The sequence below is a fragment of the Engystomops pustulosus genome, unplaced genomic scaffold (assembly GCF_040894005.1).
Source record: "Engystomops pustulosus unplaced genomic scaffold, aEngPut4.maternal MAT_SCAFFOLD_143, whole genome shotgun sequence".
NCBI lineage: Eukaryota > Metazoa > Chordata > Amphibia > Anura > Leptodactylidae > Engystomops > Engystomops pustulosus.
Window position 1 is genome coordinate 133,938 of NW_027285023.1, and position 22,706 is coordinate 156,643.

At 57.3% G+C, this 22,706-nt stretch overlaps 1 protein-coding gene across 2 annotated transcripts; it reads right to left on the reverse strand.

Annotated features, from left to right (window-relative positions):
• Positions 1-1,556: 1,556 nt before the first annotated feature.
• Positions 1,557-14,756, reverse strand: HAX1 (HCLS1 associated protein X-1). Of its 2 annotated transcripts, none has more exons than XM_072131785.1 (7): positions 14,582-14,756; positions 11,853-12,070; positions 7,406-7,563; positions 7,280-7,328; positions 2,054-2,181; positions 1,859-1,976; positions 1,557-1,775 (listed from the first exon to the last, which is right to left on the reverse strand). In XM_072131785.1, the coding sequence occupies exons 1-7, from the start codon at positions 14,629-14,631 to the stop codon at positions 1,675-1,677; spliced, it is 822 nt and encodes a 273-aa protein (XP_071987886.1). In that variant the 5' UTR covers positions 14,632-14,756; the 3' UTR covers positions 1,557-1,674. The 2 variants fall into 2 exon arrangements, with proteins under 2 accessions (XP_071987886.1, XP_071987887.1); XM_072131786.1 differs by having other exon boundaries at positions 7,280-7,331; positions 14,582-14,745.
• Positions 14,757-22,706: the final 7,950 nt, after the last annotated feature.

Here is a 22,706-nt window from a genome sequence, read left to right on the forward strand (position 1 = left end):
CAGACACTTCATGATTCCTCTGTGCTGTGAGCCGGGACTCTCTGAGCAGACACTTCATGATCCCTCTGTGCTGTGAGCGGGGACTCTCTGAGCAGACACTTCATGATTCCTCTGTGCTGTGAGCGGGGACTCTCTGAGCAGACACTTCATGATTCCTCTGTGCTGTGAGCCGGGACTCTCTGAGCAGACACTTCATGATCCCTCTGTGCTGTGAGCGGGGGCTCTCTGAGCAGACACTTCATGATTCCTCTGTGCTGTGAGCCGGGACTCTCTGAGCAGACACTTCATGATCCCTCTGTGCTGTGAGCGGGGACTCTCTGAGCAGACACTTCATGATTCCTCTGTGCTGTGAGCGGGGACTCTCTGAGCAGACACTTCATGATTCCTCTGTGCTGTGAGATCCATGTATACAATATAATGTCCATATCCTCTGACTTCAGTAGCTGAATACAAGCGTCGTGGTCGCGCCATCTATCTTGGTCTAGGGGCTCAGCAGCCGAGTCCGTGCATTGCTCTATGACAGCATCTTGTATTTGTCTTAAGAAATTGTCAATGGCTGCCGATAGTTCGGCCTTGATAGTGGTTTGTGTTGTGCGTCTTCAGAAAGTCCATTATCGCAATCAGTGAGCCCTGAGGAGACTGCAGGAAGGCGCTGAGGTAAGTGCTACGTCCTGGGTTGCCACTGTCCTGTCCCCCCAAGTGTCAGCGTGTCCCTGTCCTGTCCCCCAAGTGTCAGCGTGTCCCTGTCCTGTCCCCCAAGTGTCAGCGTGTCCCTGTCCTGTCCCCCCAAGTGTCAGCGTGTCCCTGTCCTGTCCCCCAAGTGTCAGCGTGTCCTGTCCTGTCCCCTCAGTGTCAGCGTGTCCCTGTCCTGTCCCCCAAGTGTCAGCGTGTCCCTGTCCTGTCCCCCCAAGTGTCAGCATGTCCCTGTCCTGTCCCCCAAGTGTCAGCGTGTCCTGTCCTGTCCCCCAAGTGTCAGCGTGTCCTGTCCTGTCCCCCCAGTGTCAGCGTGTCCCTGTCCTGTCCCCCCAAGTGTCAGCGTGTCCCTGTCCTGTCCCCCCAAGTGTCAGCGTGTCCCTGTCCTGTCCCCCCAAGTGTCAGCGTGTCCCTGTCCTGTCCCCCCAAGTGTCAGCGTGTCCCTGTCCTGTCCCCCCAAGTGTCAGCGTGTCCCTGTCCTGTCCCCCCAAGTGTCAGCGTGTCCCTGTCCTGTCCCCCCAAGTGTCAGCGTGTCCCTGTCCTGTCCCCCCAAGTGTCAGCGTGTCCCTGTCCTGTCCCCCCAAGTGTCAGCGTGTCCCTGTCCTGTCCCCCCAAGTGTCACCGTGTCCCTGTCCTGTCCCCCAAGTGTCACCGTGTCCCTTTCCTGTCCCCTAAGTGTCAGCGTGTCCCTTTCCTGTCCCCTAAGTGTCAGCGTGTCCCTTTCCTGTCCCCTAAGTGTCAGCGTGTCCCTTTCCTGTCCCCTAAGTGTCAGCGTGTCCCTGTCCTGTCCCCCCCAAGTGTCAGCGTGTCCCTGTTCTGTAGTCTGGGTGCGGGGATACTGATTGCTATAGACTCTGAAGAGATTTATATGTAAATAATATTTATTTCCCACAATTCCTCATGTTCCTGTAACCAGAGGAGCGCCTCAGTGGTGCAGCCCCGTGCCTCAGTAGTCCCTTCCTATGTACAGTATAAGTCGTTCTATCTGCTCTCTGAGAACCATCGGTGTAGGATGCGGCTCAGGATGGTCTGGGAGTCGGAGAGGTCGGGCAGAGACGTGTGCGGGGACGACTCCCTCTCACCTACAGGAGAGAGAGCAGAGAGAGTGTAAAGTACAGAGGACAGCAGGTGCCCCTAGTACCTGGGCCGGAGCTGCTGGACTCACCGGTGCCGGCTCCTGTGGATGGGGCGAGGCTGCTGATCATCTGGTCGCCCTGTGTCACGGTCACTGTGGTGGTGGTGTTACCCTCGCTGTCCCTCGTGGTTCTCCTCTCCTCCACTGTCTGCGGGAGAATCAGAGACAACGTAATGGAGGCGCCAGTGATACAAGCGGGAACCCCCTTATCACCCGCAATCTCACCCCATCAGGTCTCACGACTTTAGAGACGGAGACGCTTCTGAAGAACGAAGACGACGATGGTGGAGGGCCGGAGTCCTGTGGTCTCATCAGAGAGTCCAGACCGCGAGAAGAGACCACAGAGTCCAGGACTGCACAGAGACACGGACAGAGGGGAACAGAAAATGAGTAACCCCTACGGACAATACTCCTGCTAGTCACTGGGGGCAACACAAGTCACTGAAGATAGTGGTGATTATCAAAAGCAAGCGGGCGCAGGCAGGAGAGGAGACGAGACGAGCGAGCGGCCGGGCGCAGGCAGGAGAGGAGGCGAGCGAGCGGCCGGGCGCAGGCAGGAGAGGAGGCGAGCGAGCGGCCGGGCGCAGGCAGGAGAGGAGGCGAGCGAGCGGCCGGGCGCAGGCGAGCGAGCGGCCGGGCGCAGGCAGGAGAGGAGGCGAGCGAGCGGCCGGGCGCAGGCAGGAGAGGAGGCGAGCGAGCGGCCGGGCGCAGGCAGGAGAGGAGGTAGAGCGAGCGGCCGGGCGCAGGCAGGAGAGGAGGTAGAGCGAGCGGCCGGGCGCAGGCAGGAGAGGAGGCGAGCGAGCGGCCGGGCGCAGGCAGGAGAGGAGGCGAGCGAGCGGCCGGGCGCAGGCAGGAGAGGAGGCGAGCGAGCGGCCGGGCGCAGGCAGGAGAGGAGGCGAGCGAGCGAGCGGCCGGGCGCAGGCAGGAGAGGAGGCGAGCGAGCGAGCGGCCGGGCGCAGGCAGGAGAGGAGGCGAGCGAGCGAGCGGCCGGGCGCAGGCAGGAGAGGAGGCGAGCGAGCGAGCGGCCGGGCGCAGGCAGGAGAGGAGGCGAGCGAGCGAGCGGCCGGGCGCAGGCAGGAGAGGAGGCGAGCGAGCGAGCGGCCGGGCGCAGGCAGGAGAGGAGGCGAGCGAGCGAGCGGCCGGGCGCAGGCAGGAGAGGAGGCGAGCGAGCGAGCGGCCGGGCGCAGGCAGGAGAGGAGGCGAGCGAGCGAGCGGCCGGGCGCAGGCAGGAGAGGAGGCGAGCGAGCGAGCGGCCGGGCGCAGGCAGGAGAGGAGGCGAGCGAGCGAGCGGCCGGGCGCAGGCAGGAGAGGAGGCGAGCGAGCGGCCGGGCGCAGGCAGGAGAGGGGGCGAGCGAGCGGCCGGGCGCAGGCAGGAGAGGGGGCGAGATCGAGCCGGTGCAGGCAGGAGAGGAGGCGAGCGGGCGCAGGCAGGAGAGGAGGCAATATCGAGCCGGTGAGGAGGCGGGCGCAGGCAGGAGAGGAGGTAGAGCGAGCGGCCGGGCGCAGGCAGGAGAGGAGGTAGAGCGAGCGGCCGGGCGCAGGCAGGAGAGGAGGCGAGCGAGCGGCCGGGCGCAGGCAGGAGAGGAGGCGAGATCGAGCCGGTGCAGGCAGGAGAGGAGGCGAGCGGGCGCAGGCAGGAGAGGAGGCAATATCGAGCAGGCGAGGAGGCGGGCGCAGGCAGGAGAGGAGGTAGAGCGAGCGGCCGGGCGCAGGCAGGAGAGGAGGTAGAGCGAGCGGCCGGGCGCAGGCAGGAGAGGAGGCGAGCGAGCGGCCGGGCGCAGGCAGGAGAGGAGGCGAGCGAGCGAGCGGCCGGGCGCAGGCAGGAGAGGAGGCGAGCGAGCGAGCGGAGGCAGGAGAGGAGGTAGAGCGAGCGGCCGGGCGCAGGCAGGAGAGGAGGCGAGCGAGCGGCCGGGCGCAGGCAGGAGAGGAGGCGAGCGAGCGAGCGGCCGGGCGCAGGCAGGAGAGGAGGCGAGCGGGCGCAGGCAGGAGAGGAGGCAATATCGAGCCGGTGAGGAGGCGGGCGCAGGCAGGAGAGGAGGTAGAGCGAGCGGCCGGGCGCAGGCAGGAGAGGAGGTAGAGCGAGCGGCCGGGCGCAGGCAGGAGAGGGGGCGAGATCGAGCCGGTGCAGGCAGGAGAGGAGGCGAGCGGGCGCAGGCAGGAGAGGAGGCAATATCGAGCCGGTGAGGAGGCGGGCGCAGGCAGGAGAGGAGGTAGAGCGAGCGGCCGGGCGCAGGCAGGAGAGGAGGCGAGCGAGCGGCCGGGCGCAGGCAGGAGAGGGGGCGAGCGAGCGGCCGGGCGCAGGCAGGAGAGGGGGCGAGATCGAGCCGGTGCAGGCAGGAGAGGAGGCGAGCGGGCGCAGGCAGGAGAGGAGGCAATATCGAGCAGGCGAGGAGGCGGGCGCAGGCAGGAGAGGAGGTAGAGCGAGCGGCCGGGCGCAGGCAGGAGAGGAGGTAGAGCGAGCGGCCGGGCGCAGGCAGGAGAGGAGGCGAGCGAGCGGCCGGGCGCAGGCAGGAGAGGAGGCGAGCGAGCGAGCGGCCGGGCGCAGGCAGGAGAGGAGGCGAGCGAGCGAGCGGCCGGGCGCAGGCAGGAGAGGAGGCGAGCGAGCGAGCGGCCGGGCGCAGGCAGGAGAGGAGGCGAGCGAGCGAGCGGCCGGGCGCAGGCAGGAGAGGAGGCGAGCGAGCGAGCGGCCGGGCGCAGGCAGGAGAGGAGGCGAGCGAGCGAGCGGCCGGGCGCAGGCCGGAGAGGAGGCGAGCGAGCGAGCGGCCGGGCGCAGGCAGGAGAGGTTGCGAGCGAGCGGCCGGGCGCAGGCAGGAGAGGGGGCGAGCGAGCGGCCGGGCGCAGGCAGGAGAGGGGGCGAGATCGAGCCGGTGCAGGCAGGAGAGGAGGCGAGCGGGCGCAGGCAGGAGAGGAGGCAATATCGAGCCGGTGCAGGCAGGCGAGGAGGCGGGCGCAGGCAGGAGAGGAGGCGAGCGAGCGGCCGGGCGCAGGCAGGAGAGGAGGCGAGCGAGCGGCCGGGCGCAGGCAGGAGAGGAGGCGAGCGAGCGGCCGGGCGCAGGCAGGAGAGGAGGCGAGCGAGCGGCCGGGCGCAGGCAGGAGAGGAGGCGATGGGGCGCAGGCAGGAGAGGAGGCGATGGGGCGCAGGCAGGAGAGGAGGCGATGGGGCGCAGGCAGGAGAGGAGGCGATGGGGCGCAGGCAGGAGAGGAGGCGATGGGGCGCAGGCAGGAGAGGAGGCGATGGGGCGCAGGCAGGAGTGGAGGCGATGAGGCGCAGGCAGGAGAGGAGGCGATGGGGCGCAGGCAGGAGAGGAGGCGATGGGGCGCAGGCAGGAGAGGAGGCGATGGGGCGCAGGCAGGAGAGGAGGCGAGCGAGCGGCCGGGCGCAGGCAGGAGAGGAGGCGATGGGGCGCAGGCAGGAGAGGAGGCGATGGGGCGCAGGCAGGAGAGGAGGCGATGGGGCGCAGGCAGGAGAGGAGGCGATGGGGCGCAGGCAGGAGAGGAAGCAATGGGGCGCAGGCAGGAGAGGAAGCAATGGGGCGCAGGCAGGAGAGGAAGCAATGGGGCGCAGGCAGGAGAGGAAGCAATGGGGCGCAGGCAGGAGAGGAAGCAATGGGGCGCAGGCAGGAGAGGAGGCAATGGGGCGCAGGCAGGAGAGGAGGCAATGGGGCGCAGGCAGGAGAGGAGGCAATGGGGCGCAGGCAGGAGAGGAGGCAATGAGGCGCAGGCAGGAGAGGAGGCAATGGGGCGCAGGCAGGAGAGGAGGCAATGGGGCGCAGGCAGGAGAGGAGGCAATGGGGCGCAGGCAGGAGAGGGGGCGAGCGAGCGGCCGGGCGCAGGCAGGAGAGGGGGCGAGATCGAGCCGGTGCAGGCAGGAGAGGAGGCGAGCGGGCGCAGGCAGGAGAGGAGGCAATATCGAGCCGGTGCAGGCAGGCGAGGAGGCGGGCGCAGGCAGGAGAGGAGGCGAGCGAGCGGCCGGGCGCAGGCAGGAGAGGAGGCGAGCGAGCGGCCGGGCGCAGGCAGGAGAGGAGGCGAGCGAGCGGCCGGGCGCAGGCAGGAGAGGAGGCGAGCGAGCGGCCGGGCGCAGGCAGGAGAGGAGGCGAGCGAGCGGCCGGGCGCAGGCAGGAGAGGAGGCGAGCGAGCGGCCGGGCGCAGGCAGGAGAGGAGGCGAGCGAGCGGCCGGGCGCAGGCAGGAGAGGAGGCGAGCGAGCGGCCGGGCGCAGGCAGGAGAGGAGGCGAGCGAGCGGCCGGGCGCAGGCAGGAGAGGAGGCGAGCGAGCGGCCGGGCGCAGGCAGGAGAGGAGGCGATGGGGCGCAGGCAGGAGAGGAGGCGATGGGGCGCAGGCAGGAGAGGAGGCGATGGGGCGCAGGCAGGAGAGGAGGCGATGGGGCGCAGGCAGGAGAGGAGGCGATGGGGCGCAGGCAGGAGAGGAGGCGATGGGGCGCAGGCAGGAGAGGAGGCGAGCGAGCGGCCGGGCGCAGGCAGGAGAGGAGGCGATGGGGCGCAGGCAGGAGAGGAGGCGATGGGGCGCAGGCAGGAGAGGAGGCGATGGGGCGCAGGCAGGAGAGGAGGCGATGGGGCGCAGGCAGGAGAGGAAGCAATGGGGCGCAGGCAGGAGAGGAAGCAATGGGGCGCAGGCAGGAGAGGAAGCAATGGGGCGCAGGCAGGAGAGGAAGCAATGGGGCGCAGGCAGGAGAGGAAGCAATGGGGCGCAGGCAGGAGAGGAAGCAATGGGGCGCAGGCAGGAGAGGAGGCAATGGGGCGCAGGCAGGAGAGGAGGCAATGGGGCGCAGGCAGGAGAGGAGGCAATGGGGCGCAGGCAGGAGAGGAGGCAATGAGGCGCAGGCAGGAGAGGAGGCAATGGGGCGCAGGCAGGAGAGGAGGCAATGGGGCGCAGGCAGGAGAGGAGGCAATGGGGCGCAGGCAGGAGAGGAGAGGAGGCAATGGGGCGCAGGCAGGAGAGGAGAGGAGGCAATGGGGCGCAGGCAGGAGAGGAGGCGAGCGGCCGGGCGCAGGCAGGAGAGGAGAGGAGGCGAGCGAGCGGCCGGGCGCAGACAGGAGAGGGGGCGAGATCGAGCCGGTGCAGGCAGGAGAGGAGGCGAGCGGCCGCAGGCAGGAGAGGAGGCGAGATCGAGCCGGCGCAGGCAGGAGAGGAGGTGAGCGGCCGGGCGCAAGCAGGAGAGGAGGCGAGCGGGCGGCCGGTCGCAGGCAGGAGGGGGCGAGAGGGCGGCCGGCCGCAGGCAGGAGAGGAGGCGAGAGGGCGGGCGCAGGCAGGAGAGGAGGCGAGCGAGCAGCCGGGCGCAGGCAGGAGAGGAGGCGAGCGAGCAGCCGGGCGCAGGCAGGAGAGGAGGCGAGCGAGCGAGCAGCCGGGCGCAGGCAGGAGAGGAGGCGAGCGAGCGGCCGGGCACAAACAGGAGAGGAGGCGAGTGGGCGGCTCAGGGGATGGAGTGCACTTACTTTTGTCCTGCTTGGTGTCTCCGGGAGGTACGACGCCACCAGTGTTGTCCTGCTGCAATAAAACAGATGTTGTGAGGAGACAAGACACACACAGAGCGCCCCCTAGTGCTGCACCGCACTACGCACCCATGGTGGCAGCCATCTTGGATCTCTGGGACCCTCACTGGGGCTGGGCCCTTTGTCTCTGGGGAGGTGGGAGTCTGGGTGCTTCAACATGAAATCTCTCAGTGATCGCCTCCCGGACCCCCCAGGACCCTGAGCGGGGGGCTCAATCCCTGGATGCCCTGACAAAAGGAACACAAGAGGTTAAACTGCATGATACACTCCAGTTACATCCAGAGCTGCAATCTACCCCACAGCTTCACACTGTAGTCACACCTAGAGCTGCATTCTGTTGTGTTCTTATACTCCAGCACACCCAGAGCTGCATCAATCAGTGTCTATCCTCCAGTCACAACTAGAGCTGCAGTCAGTTTTTTTTAAATTACGTTTTCTGAATAAAAGACATGGAAGAATCTTCTTGGTATGGGAGGGGCAGTTCTTGGGTCCAGGCAGGCTGTGGATGAGTCCATCTGTATAATATTCGATATTCCGGGTCGTGGTAGAACTCACCTTTGGCTGTTGCCGGATCAGTTACTTGGTTCAATGCTGTTTGCCTCACACTGGGGTACACTTGGGCATTTTACATCCTCTAAAGGGGGGGGGTCTGGTGGTGACGTTTGGGGGGTGACATTGGGGAGGGGGGCTGGTGGTGACGTTTGGGGGGGTGACATTGGGGAGGGGGGCTGGTGGTGACGTTTGGAGGGGGGCTGGAGGTGACGTTTGGGGGGGCTGGAGGTGACATTTGGGGGGGACTGGAGGTGACATTTGGGGGGGCTGGAGGTGACATTTGGGGGGGGGCGGGCTGGCGGTGACGTTTGGGGGGGTTGACGTTTGGGGGGGCTGGCAGTGACGTTTGGGGGGGTGACATTGGGGAGGGGGGCTGGTGGTGGCGTTTGGGGGGGTGACATTGGGGAGGGGGGCTGGTGGTGACGTTTGGGGGGGTGACATTGGGGAGGGGGGCTGGTGGTGGCGTTTGGGGGGGCTGGTGGTGACGTTTGGCGGGGGGGCTGGAGGTGACATTTGGGGGGGGCTGGAGGTGACATTTGGGGGGGGCTGGAGGTGACATTTGGGGGGGGCTGGAGGTGACATTTGGGGGGGGCTGGAGGTGACATTTGGGGGGGGCTGGAGGTGACATTTGGGGGGGGCTGGAGGTGACATTTGGGGGGGGCTGGAGGTGACATTTGGGGGGGCTGGAGGTGACATTTGGGGGGGTGACATTGGGGAGGGGGCTGGTGGTGACGTTTGGGGGGCTGGCAGTGACGTTTGGGGGGGTGACATTGGGGAGGGGGGCTGGTGGTGACATTTGGGGGGGCTGGAAGTGACATTTGGGGGGGGCGGGCTGGCGGTGATGTTTGGGGGGGGGTGGCTCTGGTGCATGTAGTCGGGGAAGTGTTGTAGTTACTGGTCACATTATGGATGTAATTACTATTAATCCAGAAGTTCCATTTAGCCGATCGTTCCTTGTGTTATTTCATCCGCACTCGTCCTGCTCGGATTCCATTATCCCGGGGTTTTCCGTCGAGGAGTTCTAGCAGCGAGGATTGGGGTGATGGGGATGTATCCTGGTCAGTGTTGGGTGGAGCTTCAGTAGGGAGCAGGAGTCGCCCCTTTGGGTTGGGAACATCTCATGTTGCTTTGGTTCTCTAGAGCTTTGATGGATTGGTTTGGGTCGGTCGTGGTTGGGGATTTGTTTCTTTAGGAATCAGATCCGAGGTTCTTCTTGACTGCAGTTTAGCGCGGAATAACCAAGACCATAAACAGACACGAATCACAGCGCCGCCGAAAGTTCTTTTTTTTTTTGCATTTTTCACATTTCATTGCGTTCACTCTCACTTATCGTCATCGCGGATTGACTTGTGTCATGATTGTTGATTCTTTTGTTTGATTTTTATCAATTTTTCGCTTTTTATTTTTTCCCTTTCTTCGCTTTTTATAGTTTTTCATAGATTTTCTTTCACATTCAGCCACGGATTTCCTGATGAATAATGAGGTTGGATATAACACACACCTTCATGGCCGCACTACGCAGACACTTTTCCCTATTGTAGACGTTGTGGGATTGTCTGTGATTAGTTAATGTTTGCTGGGACGTAAAATTACGCGTTCTAAGGCGTGGTAATCCCGTTTTTATGTTCATCTATTATTCCTGCACCACGTTATCTAATTTGTATCTATTGGACTTGGGGCGCGTTCCCTCTTCTATAATATGGCGCCCGTGGAGTGAGCGCATGACCTGCTTATTAGTGCGTCGTCCCCCATGACCATGCGCCACGGGCATTGAACTTTATCCTCTCCGTGTGACCCTGGGGGTGGGCGGTCCCTCCGGCCCCGGCATCACGAGAGGCGCATGTGGTCTTTTCCGGACACCAATGGCGCAGTAGGTGTGGTCTTCTATATGTTTTTCTTCACGCCCACAGAGCGGTGGACCTCCCCTAGCAGAGTCGTTCTGTCCGTGTACACGTGATCGTCCAGCAATCACTGCATGAACACACGAAGGCGAGTACACAAGTCACCATTGATGTATAGCCCCCCCTCCTCCCGGAGGAAGGTCTTACGTGTCAGGGTGGACGGGGGATGACGGGGGATGACAAGTTTTTGGGATGCGCCTTACACTGTTCTGTATCAGTAGTGTCCAGTAATGACACATTGTTGTAGTATTCTATTATTTACCTCGGTGGTTACAATTTGATATATTGTATCGCTTCCTCCATGTAACCCTCGTGCCGGCTCCTCCTGGGCGGCCATCACTGGGGCTTGTCCCAATGTACTGGGTACATTGATTATTAGAGGCGGGGGATCCGTTCCCCACAGGCCGGCGATCATTCGGCTGTTATTGTAGGATTTCTCAGACTGTCGCTGGAGTCCAGCCACCAATGCTTCAGTTCTAGGATTGCAGCTGTGTAATAATCCTTTAACCCCTTAGTGTCGGCTTCACGTGTTCAGAGAGGATCACGGGCGGATTGCGGCAAACACTCCCCTATTCCCCCTGGGGGTGGGTGTATAATTTAGAGGCGTGGTCTATTCCCCCTGGGGGTGGGTGTATAATTTAGAGGCGTGGTCTATTCCCCCAGGGGATGGGTGTATAATTTAGAGGCGTGGTCTATTCCCCCCCGGGATGGGTGTATAATTTAGAGGCGTGGTCTATTCCCCCCAGGGGATGGGTGTATAATTTAGAGGCGTGGTCTATTCCCCCCAGGGGATGGGTGTATAACTTAGAGGCGTGGTCTATTCCCCCCCCCAGGGGATGGGTGTATAATTTAGAGGCGTGGTCTATTCCCCCCAGGGGGTGGGTGTATAATTTAGAGGAGTGGTCTATTCCCCCCAGGGGGTGGGTGTATAATTTAGAGGAGTGGTCTATTCCCCCCAGGGGATGGGTGTATAATTTAGAGGCGTGGTCTATTCCCCCCAGGGGATGGGTGTATAATTTAGAGGTGTGGTCTATTCCCCCCAGGGGGTTGGTGTATAATTTAGAGGAGTGGTCTATTCCCCCAGGGGATGGGTGTATAATTTAGAGGCGTGGTCTATTCCCCCCAGGGGATGGGTGTATAATTTAGAGGCGTGGTCTATTCCCCCCCCCAGGGGGTGGGTGTATAATTTAGAGGAGTGGTCTATTCCCCCCCCAGGGGGTGGGTGTATAATTTAGAGGAGTGGTCTATTCCCCCAGGGGATGGGTGTATAATTTAGAGGCGTGGTCTATTCCCCCCAGGGGATGGGTGTATAATTTAGAGGCGTGGTCTATTCCCCCCCCAGGGGATGGGTGTATAACTTAGAGGCGTGGTCTATTTCCCCAGGGGATGGGTGTATAATTTAGAGGTGTGGTCTATTCCCCAGGGGATGGGTGTATAATTTAGAGGCGTGGTCTATTCCCCCCAGGGGATGGGTGTATAATTTAGAGGCGTGGTCTATTCCCCCCAGGGGATGGGTGTATAATTTAAAGGCGTGGTCTATTCCCCCCAGGGGATGGGTGTATAATTTAGAGGCGTGGTCTATTCCCCCCCAGGGGATGGCTGTATAACTTAGAGGCGTGGTCTATTCCCCCAGGGGATGGGTGTATAATTTAGAGGTGTGGTCTATTCCCCCAGGGGATGGGTGTATAATTTAGAGGTGTGGTCTATTCCCCCCAGGGGACACATTTGCATCACTTTCTTGTGGCCCCAGTTTTTACGATTTTCGCCATGTGCCCCAAATGATGCGTCTGCTTAATTCTTTGGTTCGCTGCGATCGCGGTGACACCACATTTATAGGTTTTATGGGGTTTTACACATTTTCAAGTATTAAATCTGTGACCCTCTTGGCTACTTTAACCCTTTTGTATAAGTGAAGATGTCGGTTCTGGAGTTTGAATTGTGTCTTTGTGATAATCGCAGCTCTGGAAGTGACTGGAGGACCCTATAATCCATTCTCAGAGGACTACAACCCCCAGCAATCTCCTAGGCTAAGCCCCGCCTCCCGCTCAGGATTGGTGACTTACGGTTTAGTTCAGGAATCATTGATCCAAAATCAGCAAACAGTTCATTAAAATCCCGAAAAAAGTCGTCAAAGCCGAAGGGGTCGTGAAACGGGGGGCGGCTGCGCCAAGATGGAGGCTCCTGGGGGAACCCCGACTCGTGGTGGAAGAAGAAGTCGCCCTCCTCATCCTCCTCGTCATCTTCATCCTCATCCAAGGTCATCCCCCCGAAGAACGAGTCCCTGCAACCAGAGCACAGGCCAGAGGTAGTCACAGCCCCGCCCACTCCTCTGCATAACCCCTCCCCTATAGCCCTCATGGCGGGTGCGGGAGTACATGAGATTCCATCAGACGACTCCGAGTGCACGACCAGAGCGGCTTATACTCCACTCACCTGCAAAGCTGCAAACGCTCTGCTCATAAATTCTGATCTAACTGCACCAAGGAAAATAAAAAGTGTGACTGCAGCTCTGGAGGTGACTGGAGGATAGTGTATGGTGTGACCGGAGCTCTGGAGGGGATTGGAGGATAGTGTATAGTGTGACCGCAGCTCTGGAGGTGACTGGAGGATAGTGTATGGTGTGACCGGAGCTCTGGAGGGGATTGGAGGATAGTGTATAGTGTGACTGCAGCTCTGGAGGTGACTGGAGGATAGTGTATGGTGTGACCGGAGCTCTGGAGGGGATTGGAGGATAGTGTATAGTGTGACCGCAGCTCTGGAGGTGACTGGAGGACAGTGTGACTGGAGGATAGTGTAACTGCAGCTCTGGAAGTGACTGGAGGATAGTGTAACTGCAGCTCTGGAAGTTACTGGAGGATAGTGAAACTGCAGCTCTGGAAGTTACTGGAGGATAGTGAAACTGCAGCTCTGGAAGTTACTGGAGGATAGTGAAACTGCAGCTCTGGAAGTGACTGGAGGATAGTGTGTAGTGTAACTGCAGCTCTGGAGGATAGTGTATAGTGTGACCGCAGCTCTGGAGGATAGTGTATAGTGCGACCGCAGCTCTGGAAGGGACTGGAGGATAGTGTATAGTGTGACCGCAGCTCTAGAGGTGACTGGAGGATAGTGTATAGTGTGACTGCAGCTCTAGCGGTGACTGGAGAATAGTGTATAGTGTGACCGCAGCTCTGGAGGATAGTGTATAGTGCGACCGCAGCTCTGGAAGGGACTGGAGGATAGTGTATAGTGTGACTGCAGCTCTGGAGGTGACTGGAGGATAGTGTATAGTGTGACTGCAGCTCTGGAGGTGACTGGAGGATAGTGTATAGTGTGACCGCAGCTCTGGAGGTGACTGGAGGATAGTGTATAGTGTGACCGCAGCTCTGGAGGTGACTGGAGGATAGTGTATAGTGTGACCGCAGCTCTGGAGGTGACTGGAGGATAGTGTATAGTGTGACCGCAGCTCTGGAGGTGACTGGAGGATAGTGTATAGTGTGACCGCAGCTCTGGAGGTGACTGGAGGATAGTGTAAAGTGTGACCGCAGCTCTGGAGGTGACTGGAGGATAGTGTATAGTGTGACCGCAGCTCTGGAGGTGACTGGAGGATAGTGTATAGTGTGACCGCAGCTCTGGAGGTGACTGGAGGATAGTGTATAGTGTGACTGCAGCTCTGGAGGTGACTGGAGGATAGTGTATAGTGTGACTGCAGCTCTAGCGGTGACTGGAGGATAGTGTATAGTGTGACCGCAGCTCTGGAGGTGACTGGAGGATAGTGTATACTGTGACTGCAGCTCTGGAGGGGACTGGAGGATGGTGTATAATGTGACCGCAGCTCTGGAGGGGACTGGAGGATAGTGTATAGTGCGACCGCAGCTCTGGAGGTGACTGGAGGATGGTGTATAGTGACTGCAGCTCTAGAGGTGACTGGAGGATAGTGTATGGTGTGACTGCACCTCTAGCGGTGACTGGCGGATAGTGCATAGCGTGACCGCAGCTCTGGAGGTGACTGGAGGATGGTGTATAGTGTGACCGCAGCTCTGGAGGTGACTGGAGGATGGTGTATAGTGTGACCGCAGCTCTGGAGGGGACTGGAGGATAGTGTATAGTGTGACCGCAGCTCTGGAGTTGACTGGAGGATAGTGTATAGTGTGACTGCAGCTCTGAAGGATAGTGTATAGTGTGACTGCAGCTCTGGAGGTGACTGGAGGATAGTGTATAGTGTGACTACAGCTCTGGAGGTGACTGGAGGATAGTGTATAGTACGACCGCAGCTCTGGAGGTGACTGGAGGATGGTGTATAGTGTGACTGCAGCTCTAGCGGTGACTGGAGGATAGTGTATAGTGTGACTGCAGCTCTGGAGGTGACTGGAGGATAGTGTATAGTGTGACCGCAGCTCTGGAGGGGACTGGAGGATAGTGTATAGTGTGACCGCAGCTCTGGAGGGGACTGGAGGATAGTGTATAGTGTGACTGCAGCTCTGGAGGTGACTGGAGGATAGTGTATAGTGTGACCGCAGCTCTGGAGGGGACTGGAGGATAGTGTATAGTGTGACCGCAGCTCTGGAGGGGACTGGAGGATAGTGTATAGTGCGACCGCAGCTCTGGAGGTGACTGGAGGATAGTGTATAGTGTGACTGCAGCTCTAACTGTGACTGGAGAATAATGTATAGTGTGACTGCAGCTCTGGAGGTGACTGGAGGATAACATGTAACCCTTGATGAACATGTGAGGGGTCGGGCTCTCGGGGAGTGCGCAGCACCCATGACAGCAGTTCTACACTAAAACAACCCATGTACCCCTCGGGTCTCCTCACCTCGTCCCCGGGGGGTAGAAGAAGCGCCTGAACAGGTCGAACACACTCATGTCTCCGGTGTGACACGGACGAGTCTTACAGCTGCACTTCCGCCAACCACACGTAACACAGCGAACACGAAACAGATGTGCAATCCCAGCTTCCGCCAACCGCAGCCACCCGCAGCAACGGCCAACCACTGAATTACATCACTTCCGCCAACCGCATCCATCCGCAGCAACGGCCAACCACTGAACTACATCACTTCCGCCAACCGCATCCATCCGCAGCAACGCCAACCACTGAACTACATCACTTCCGCCAACCACTGAATTACATCACTTCCGCCAGCCAAACGTAACAACTGTGGAAGATTTCCAGCGGGTTACTATGACTTTCGCCAACCACAATGCGCACATTTCCCGCCTGCTTCTGATAGGAACTTAACTTCCGCCAACCATAGACGTACTTACAATGTGCCTAGCAACGAGAGCCGGAGAGGGCCATTCTTTTTCTTTCTGCGTTTGCAGTTCAGCTGTTCCTATGGAACAGCATAAAGTGTCTCTTGTATCTGCAGATCTCTATCTGTGTAACTACAACTCCCATCATGTATAGGCTGCATGTTTTACTAAACATTGGTTCTTATTTTTCCTGCTTTAAGACCAGTTTAGACTCCGACACTGTATAAAGTGATGTTACCAGAATAGAAGGCGATAAATCAGTGTATAACCCCAAGACCCTTCACATCCAGAGAGAGTACAGCTGTGCAGCAGCTCCCTGGCATTGAGAGTGCGGACCCCGGATAATAAGGGCCATATAATAATACCGGAAAATGATGGAGGTGACGGGGAGTGTCCTGCGCTCTCATTGGTGGATATCCATGGTATATGTAGGATAAAGCAGCGGAGGGGCAGACGTGCAGGTCTGTATATAGGACAATGATGGAGGTGACGGGGAGTGTCCTGCGTTCTCATTGGTGGATATCCATGGTATTTGTAGGATAAAGCAGCGGAGGAGCAGACGTGCAGCTCTGTATATAGGACAATGATGGAGGTGACGGGAGTGTCCTGCGCTCTCATTGGTGGATATCCATGGTATTTGTAGGATAAAGCAGCGGAGGAGCAGACGTGCAGCTCTGTATATAGGACAATGATGGAGGTGACGGGGAGTGTCCTGCGTTCTCATTGGTGGATATCCATGGTATTTGTAGGATAAAGCAGCGGAGGAGCAGACGTGCAGCTCTGTATATAGGACAATGATGGAGGTGACGGGGAGTGTCCTGCGCTCTCATTGGTGGATATCCATGGTATTTGTAGGATAAAGCAGCGGAGGAGCAGACGTGCAGCTCTGTATATAGGACAATGATGGAGGTGACGGGGAGTGTCCTGCGCTCTCATTGGTGGATATCCATGGTATTTGTAGGATAAAGCAGCGGAGGGGCAGACGTGCAGCTCTGTATATAGGACAATGATGGAGGTGACGGGAGTGTCCTGCGCTCTCATTGGTGGATATCCATGGTATTTGTAGGATAAAGCAGCGGAGGAGCAGACGTGCAGCTCTGTATATAGGACAATGATGGAGGTGACGGGAGTGTCCTGCGCTCTCATTGGTGGATATCCATGGTATTTGTAGGATAAAGCAGCGGAGGGGCAGACGTGCAGCTCTGTATATAGGACAATGATGGAGGTGACGGGAGTGTCCTGCGCTCTCATTGGTGGATATCCATGGTATTTGTAGGATAAAGCAGCGGAGGAGCAGACGTGCAGCTCTGTATATAGGACAATGATGGAGGTGACGGGAGTGTCCTGCGCTCTCATTGGTGGATATCCATGGTATTTGTAGGATAAAGCAGCGGAGGAGCAGACGTGCAGCTCTGTATATAGGACAATGATGGAGGTGACGGGGAGTGTCCTGCGCTCTCATTGGTGGATATCCATGGTATTTGTAGGATAAAGCAGCGGAGGGGCAGACGTGCAGCTCTGTATATAGGACAATGATGGAGGTGACGGGAGTGTCCTGCGCTCTCATTGGTGGATATCCATGGTATTTGTAGGATAAAGCAGCGGAGGGGCAGACGTGCAGCTCTGTATATAGGACAATGATGGAGGTGACGGGAGTGTCCTGCGTTCTCATTGGTGGATATCCATGGTATTTGTAGGATAAAGCAGCGGAGGGGCAGACGTGCAGCTCTGTATATAGGACAATGATGGAGGTGACGGGGAGTGTCCTGCGTTCTCATTGGTGGATATCCATGGTATTTGTAGGATAAAGCAGCGGAGGAGCAGACGTGCAGCTCTGTATATAGGACAATGATGGAGGTGACGGGAGTGTCCTGCGCTCTCATTGGTGGATATCCATGGTATTTGTAGGATAAAGCAGCGGAGGGGCAGACGTGCAGCTCTGTATATAGGACAATGATGGAGGTGACTCGAGTGTCCTGCGTTCTCATTGGTGGATATCCATGGTATTTGTAGGATAAAGCAGCGGAGGAGCAGACGTGCAGCTCTGTATATAGGACAATGATGGAGGTGACGGGGAGTGTCCTGCGCTCTCATTGGTGGATATCCATGGTATTTGTAGGATAAAGCAGCGGAGGGGCAGACGTGCAGCTCTGTATATAGGACAATGATGGAGGTGACGGGAGTGTCCTGCGCTCTCATTGGTGGATATCCATGGTATTTGTAGGATAAAGCAGCGGAGGAGCAGACGTGCAGCTCTGTATATAGGACAATGATGGAGGTGACGGGAGTGTCCTGCGCTCTCATTGGTGGATATCCATGGTATTTGTAGGATAAAGCAGCGGAGGAGCAGACGTGCAGCTCTGTATATAGGACAATGATGGAGGTGACGGGAGTGTCCTGCGCTCTCATTGGTGGATATCCATGGTATTTGTAGGATAAAGCAGCGGAGGAGCAGACGTGCAGCTCTGTATATAGGACAATGATGGAGGTGACGGGAGTGTCCTGCGTTCTCATTGGTGGATATCCATGGTATTTGTAGGATAATGCAGCGGAGGAGCAGACGTGCAGCTCTGTATATAGGACAATGATGGAGGTGACGGGAGTGTCCTGCGCTCTCATTGGTGGATATCCATGGTATTTGTAGGATAAAGCAGCGGAGGAGCAGACGTGCAGCTCTGTATATAGGACAATGATGGAGGTGACGGGGAGTGTCCTGCGTTCTCATTGGTGGATATCCATGGTATTTGTAGGATAAAGCAGCGGAGGAGCAGACGTGCAGCTCTGTATATAGGACAATGATGGAGGTGACGGGGAGTGTCCTGCGCTCTCATTGGTGGATATCCATGGTATTTGTAGGATAAAGCAGCGGAGGAGCAGACGTGCAGCTCTGTATATAGGACAATGATGGAGGTGACGGGGAGTGTCCTGCGCTCTCATTGGTGGATATCCATGGTATATGTAGGATAAAGCAGCGGAGGGGCAGACGTGCAGCTCTGTATATAGGACAATGATGGAGGTGACGGGGAGTGTCCTGCGCTCTCATTGGTGGATATCCATGGTATTTGTAGGATAAAGCAGCGGAGGGGCAGACGTACAGCTCTGTATATAGGACAATGATGGAGGTGACGGGGAGTGTCCTGCGCTCTCATTGGTGGATATCCATGGTATTTGTAGGATAAAGCAGCGGAGGGGCAGACGTGCAGCTCTGTATATAGGACAATGATGGAGGTGACGGGAGTGTCCTGCGCTCTCATTGGTGGATATCCATGGTATTTGTAGGATAAAGCAGCGGAGGAGCAGACGTGCAGCTCTGTATATAGGACAATGATGGAGGTGACGGGGAGTGTCCTGCGCTCTCATTGGTGGATATCCATGGTATCTGTAGGATAAAGCAGCGGAGGAACAGACGTGCAGCTCTGTATATAGGACAATGATGGAGGTGACGGGGAGTGTCCTGCGTTCTCATTGGTGGATATCCATGGTATTTGTAGGATAAAGCAGCGGAGGAGCAGACGTGCAGCTCTGTATATAGGACAATGATGGAGGTGACGGGGAGTGTCCTGCGCTCTCATTGGTGGATATCCATGGTATTTGTAGGATAAAGCAGCGGAGGGGCAGACGTGCAGCTCTGTATATAGGACAATGATGGAGGTGACGGGGAGTGTCCTGCGTTCTCATTGGTGGATATCCATGGTATTTGTAGGATAAAGCAGCGGAGGAGCAGACGTGCAGCTCTGTATATAGGACAATGATGGAGGTGACGGGGAGTGTCCTGCGTTCTCATTGGTGGATATCCATGGTATTTGTAGGATAAAGCAGCGGAGGAGCAGACGTGCAGCTCTGTATATAGGACAATGATGGAGGTAACGGGAGTGTCCTGCGTTCTCATTGGTGGATATCCATGGTATTTGTAGGATAAAGCAGCGGAGGAGCAGACGTGCAGCTCTGTATATAGGACAATGATGGAGGTGACGGGAGTGTCCTGCGTTCTCATTGGTGGATATCCATGGTATTTGTAGGATAAAGCAGCGGAGGGGCAGACGTGCAGCTCTGTATATAGGACAATGATGGAGGTGACGGGAGTGTCCTGCGTTCTCATTGGTGGATATCCATGGTATTTGTAGGATAAAGCAGCGGAGGAGCAGACGTGCAGCTCTGTATATAGGACAATGATGGAGGTGACGGGAGTGTCCTGCGCTCTCATTGGTGGATATCCATGGTATTTGTAGGATAAAGCAGCGGAGGGGCAGACGTGCAGCTCTGTATATAGGACAATGATGGAGGTGACGGGAGTGTCCTGCGTTCTCATTGGTGGATATCCATGGTATTTGTAGGATAAAGCAGCGGAGGAGCAGACGTGCAGCTCTGTATATAGGACAATGATGGAGGTGACGGGAGTGTCCTGCGTTCTCATTGGTGGATATCCATGGTATTTGTAGGATAAAGCAGCGGAGGGGCAGACGTGCAGCTCTGTATATAGGACAATGATGGAGGTGACGGGAGTGTCCTGCGCTCTCATTGGTGGATATCCATGGTATTTGTAGGATAAAGCAGCGGAGGGGCAGACGTGCAGCTCTGTATATAGGACAATGATGGAGGTGACGGGAGTGTCCTGTGCTCTCATTGGTGGATATCCATGGTATTTGTAGGATAAAGCAGCGGAGGAGCAGACGTGCAGCTCTGTATATAGGACAATGATGGAGGTGACGCGGAGTGTCCTGCGTTCTCATTGGTGGATATCCATGGTATTTGTAGGATAAAGCAGCGGAGGGGCAGACGTGCAGCTCTGTATATAGGACAATGATGGAGGTGACGGGGAGTGTCCTGCGTTCTCATTGGTGGATATCCATGGTATTTGTAGGATAAAGCAGCGGAGGGGCAGACGTGCAGCTCTGTATATAGGACAATGATGGAGGTGACGCGGAGTGTCCTGCGCTCTCATTGGTGGATATCCATGGTATTTGTAGGATAAAGCAGCGGAGGAGCAGACGTGCAGCTCTGTATATAGGACAATGATGGAGGTGACGGGAGTGTCCTGCGCTCTCATTGGTGGATATCCATGGTATTTGTAGGATAAAGCAGCGGAGGCGCAGACGTGCAGCTCTGTATATAGGACAATGATGGAGGTGACGGGAGTGTCCTGCGCTCTCATTGGTGGATATCCATGGTATCTGTAGGATAAAGCAGCGGAGGAGCAGACGTGCAGCTCTGTATATAGGACAATGATGGAGGTGACGGGGAGTGTCCTGCGTTCTCATTGGTGGATATCCATGGTATTTGTAGGATAAAGCAGCGGAGGAGCAGACGTGCAGCTCTGTATATAGGACAATGATGGAGGTGACGGGGAGTGTCCTGCGCTCTCATTGGTGGATATCCATGGTATTTGTAGGATAAAGCAGCGGAGGGGCAGACGTGCAGCTCTGTATATAGGACAATGATGGAGGTGACGGGGAGTGTCCTGCGTTCTCATTGGTGAATATCCATGGTATTTGTAGGATAAAGCAGCGGAGGGGCAGACGTGCAGCTCTGTATATAGGACAATGATGGAGGTGACGGGAGTGTCCTGCGTTCTCATTGGTGGATATCCATGGTATTTGTAGGATAAAGCAGCGGAGGGGCAGACGTGCAGCTCTGTATATAGGACAATGATGGAGGTGACGGGGAGTGTCCTGCGCTCTCATTGGTGGATATCCATGGTATTTGTAGGATAAAGCAGCGGAGGAGCAGACGTGCAGCTCTGTATATAGGACAATGATGGAGGTGACGGGGAGTGTCCTGCGCTCTCATTGGTGGATATCCATGGTATTTGTAGGATAAAGCAGCGGAGGGGCAGACGTGCAGCTCTGTATATAGGACAATGATGGAGGTGACGGGGAGGGTCCTGCGCTCTCATTGGTGGATATCCATGGTATTTGTAGGATAAAGCAGCGGAGGAGCAGACGTGCAGCTCTGTATATAGGACAATGATGGAGGTGACGGGGAGTGTCCTGCGCTCTCATTGGTGGATATCCATGGTATTTGTAGGATAAAGCAGCGGAGGGGCAGACGTGCAGCTCTGTATATAGGACAATGATGGAGGTGACGGGAGTGTCCTGCGTTCTCATTGGTGGATATCCATGGTATTTGTAGGATAAAGCAGCGGAGGGGCAGACGTGCAGGTCTGTATATAGGACAATGATGGAGGTGACGGGAGTGTCCTGCGCTCTCATTGGTGGATATCCATGGTATTTGTAGTATAAAGCAGCGGAGGAGCAGACGTGCAGCTCTGTATATAGGACAATGATGGAGGTGACGGGGAGGGTCCTGCGCTCTCATTGGTGGATATCCATGGTATTTGTAGGATAAAGCAGCGGAGGGGCAGACGTGCAGCTCTGTATATAGGACAATGATGGAGGTGACGGGGAGTGTCCTGCGCTCTCATTGGTGGATATCCATGGTATTTGTAGGATAAAGCAGCGGAGGGGCAGACGTGCAGCTCTGTATATAGGACAATGATGGAGGTGACAGGAGTGTCCTGCGCTCTCATTGGTGGATATCCATGGTATTTGTAGGATAAAGCAGCGGAGGAGCAGACGTGCGGCTCTATATATAGGACAATGATGGAGGTGACGGGGAGTGTCCTGCGTTCTCATTGGTGGATATCCATGGTATTTGTAGGATAAAGCAGCGGAGGAGCAGACGTGCAGCTCTGTATATAGGACAATGATGGAGGTGATGGGAGTGTCCTGCGCTCTCATTGGTGGATATCCATGGTATTTGTAGGATAAAGCAGCGGAGGGGCAGACGTGCAGCTCTGTATATAGGACAATGATGGAGGTGACGGGAGTGTCCTGCGTTCTCATTGGTGGATATCCATGGTATTTGTAGGATAAAGCAGCGGAGGGGCAGACGTGCAGCTCTGTATATAGGACAATGATGGAGGTGACGGGGAGTGTCCTGCGCTCTCATTGGTGGATATCCATGGTATTTGTAGGATAAAGCAGCGGAGGAGCAGACGTGCAGCTCTGTATATAGGACAATGATGGAGGTGACGGGGAGTGTCCTGCGTTCTCATTGGTGGATATCCATGGTATTTGTAGGATAAAGCAGCGGAGGGGCAGACGTGCAGCTCTGTATATAGGACAATGATGGAGGTGACGGGAGTGTCCTGCGTTCTCATTGGTGGATATCCATGGTATTTGTAGGATAAAGCAGCGGAGGGGCAGACGTGCAGCTCTGTATATAGGACAATGATGGAGGTGACGGGGAGTGTCCTGCGTTCTCATTGGTGGATATCCATGGTATTTGTAGGATAAAGCAGCGGAGGGGCAGACGTGCAGCTCTGTATATAGGACAATGATGGAGGTGACGCGGAGTGTCCTGCGCTCTCATTGGTGGATATCCATGGTATTTGTAGGATAAAGCAGCGGAGGAGCAGACGTGCAGCTCTGTATATAGGACAATGATGGAGGTGACGGGAGTGTCCTGCGCTCTCATTGGTGGATATCCATGGTATTTGTAGGATAAAGCAGCGGAGGGGCAGACGTGCAGCTCTGTATATAGGACAATGATGGAGGTGACGGGAGTGTCCTGCGTTCTCATTGGTGGATATCCATGGTATTTGTAGGATAAAGCAGCGGAGGGGCAGACGTGCAGCGCTGTATATAGGACAATGATGGAGGTGACGGGGAGTGTCCTGCGTTCTC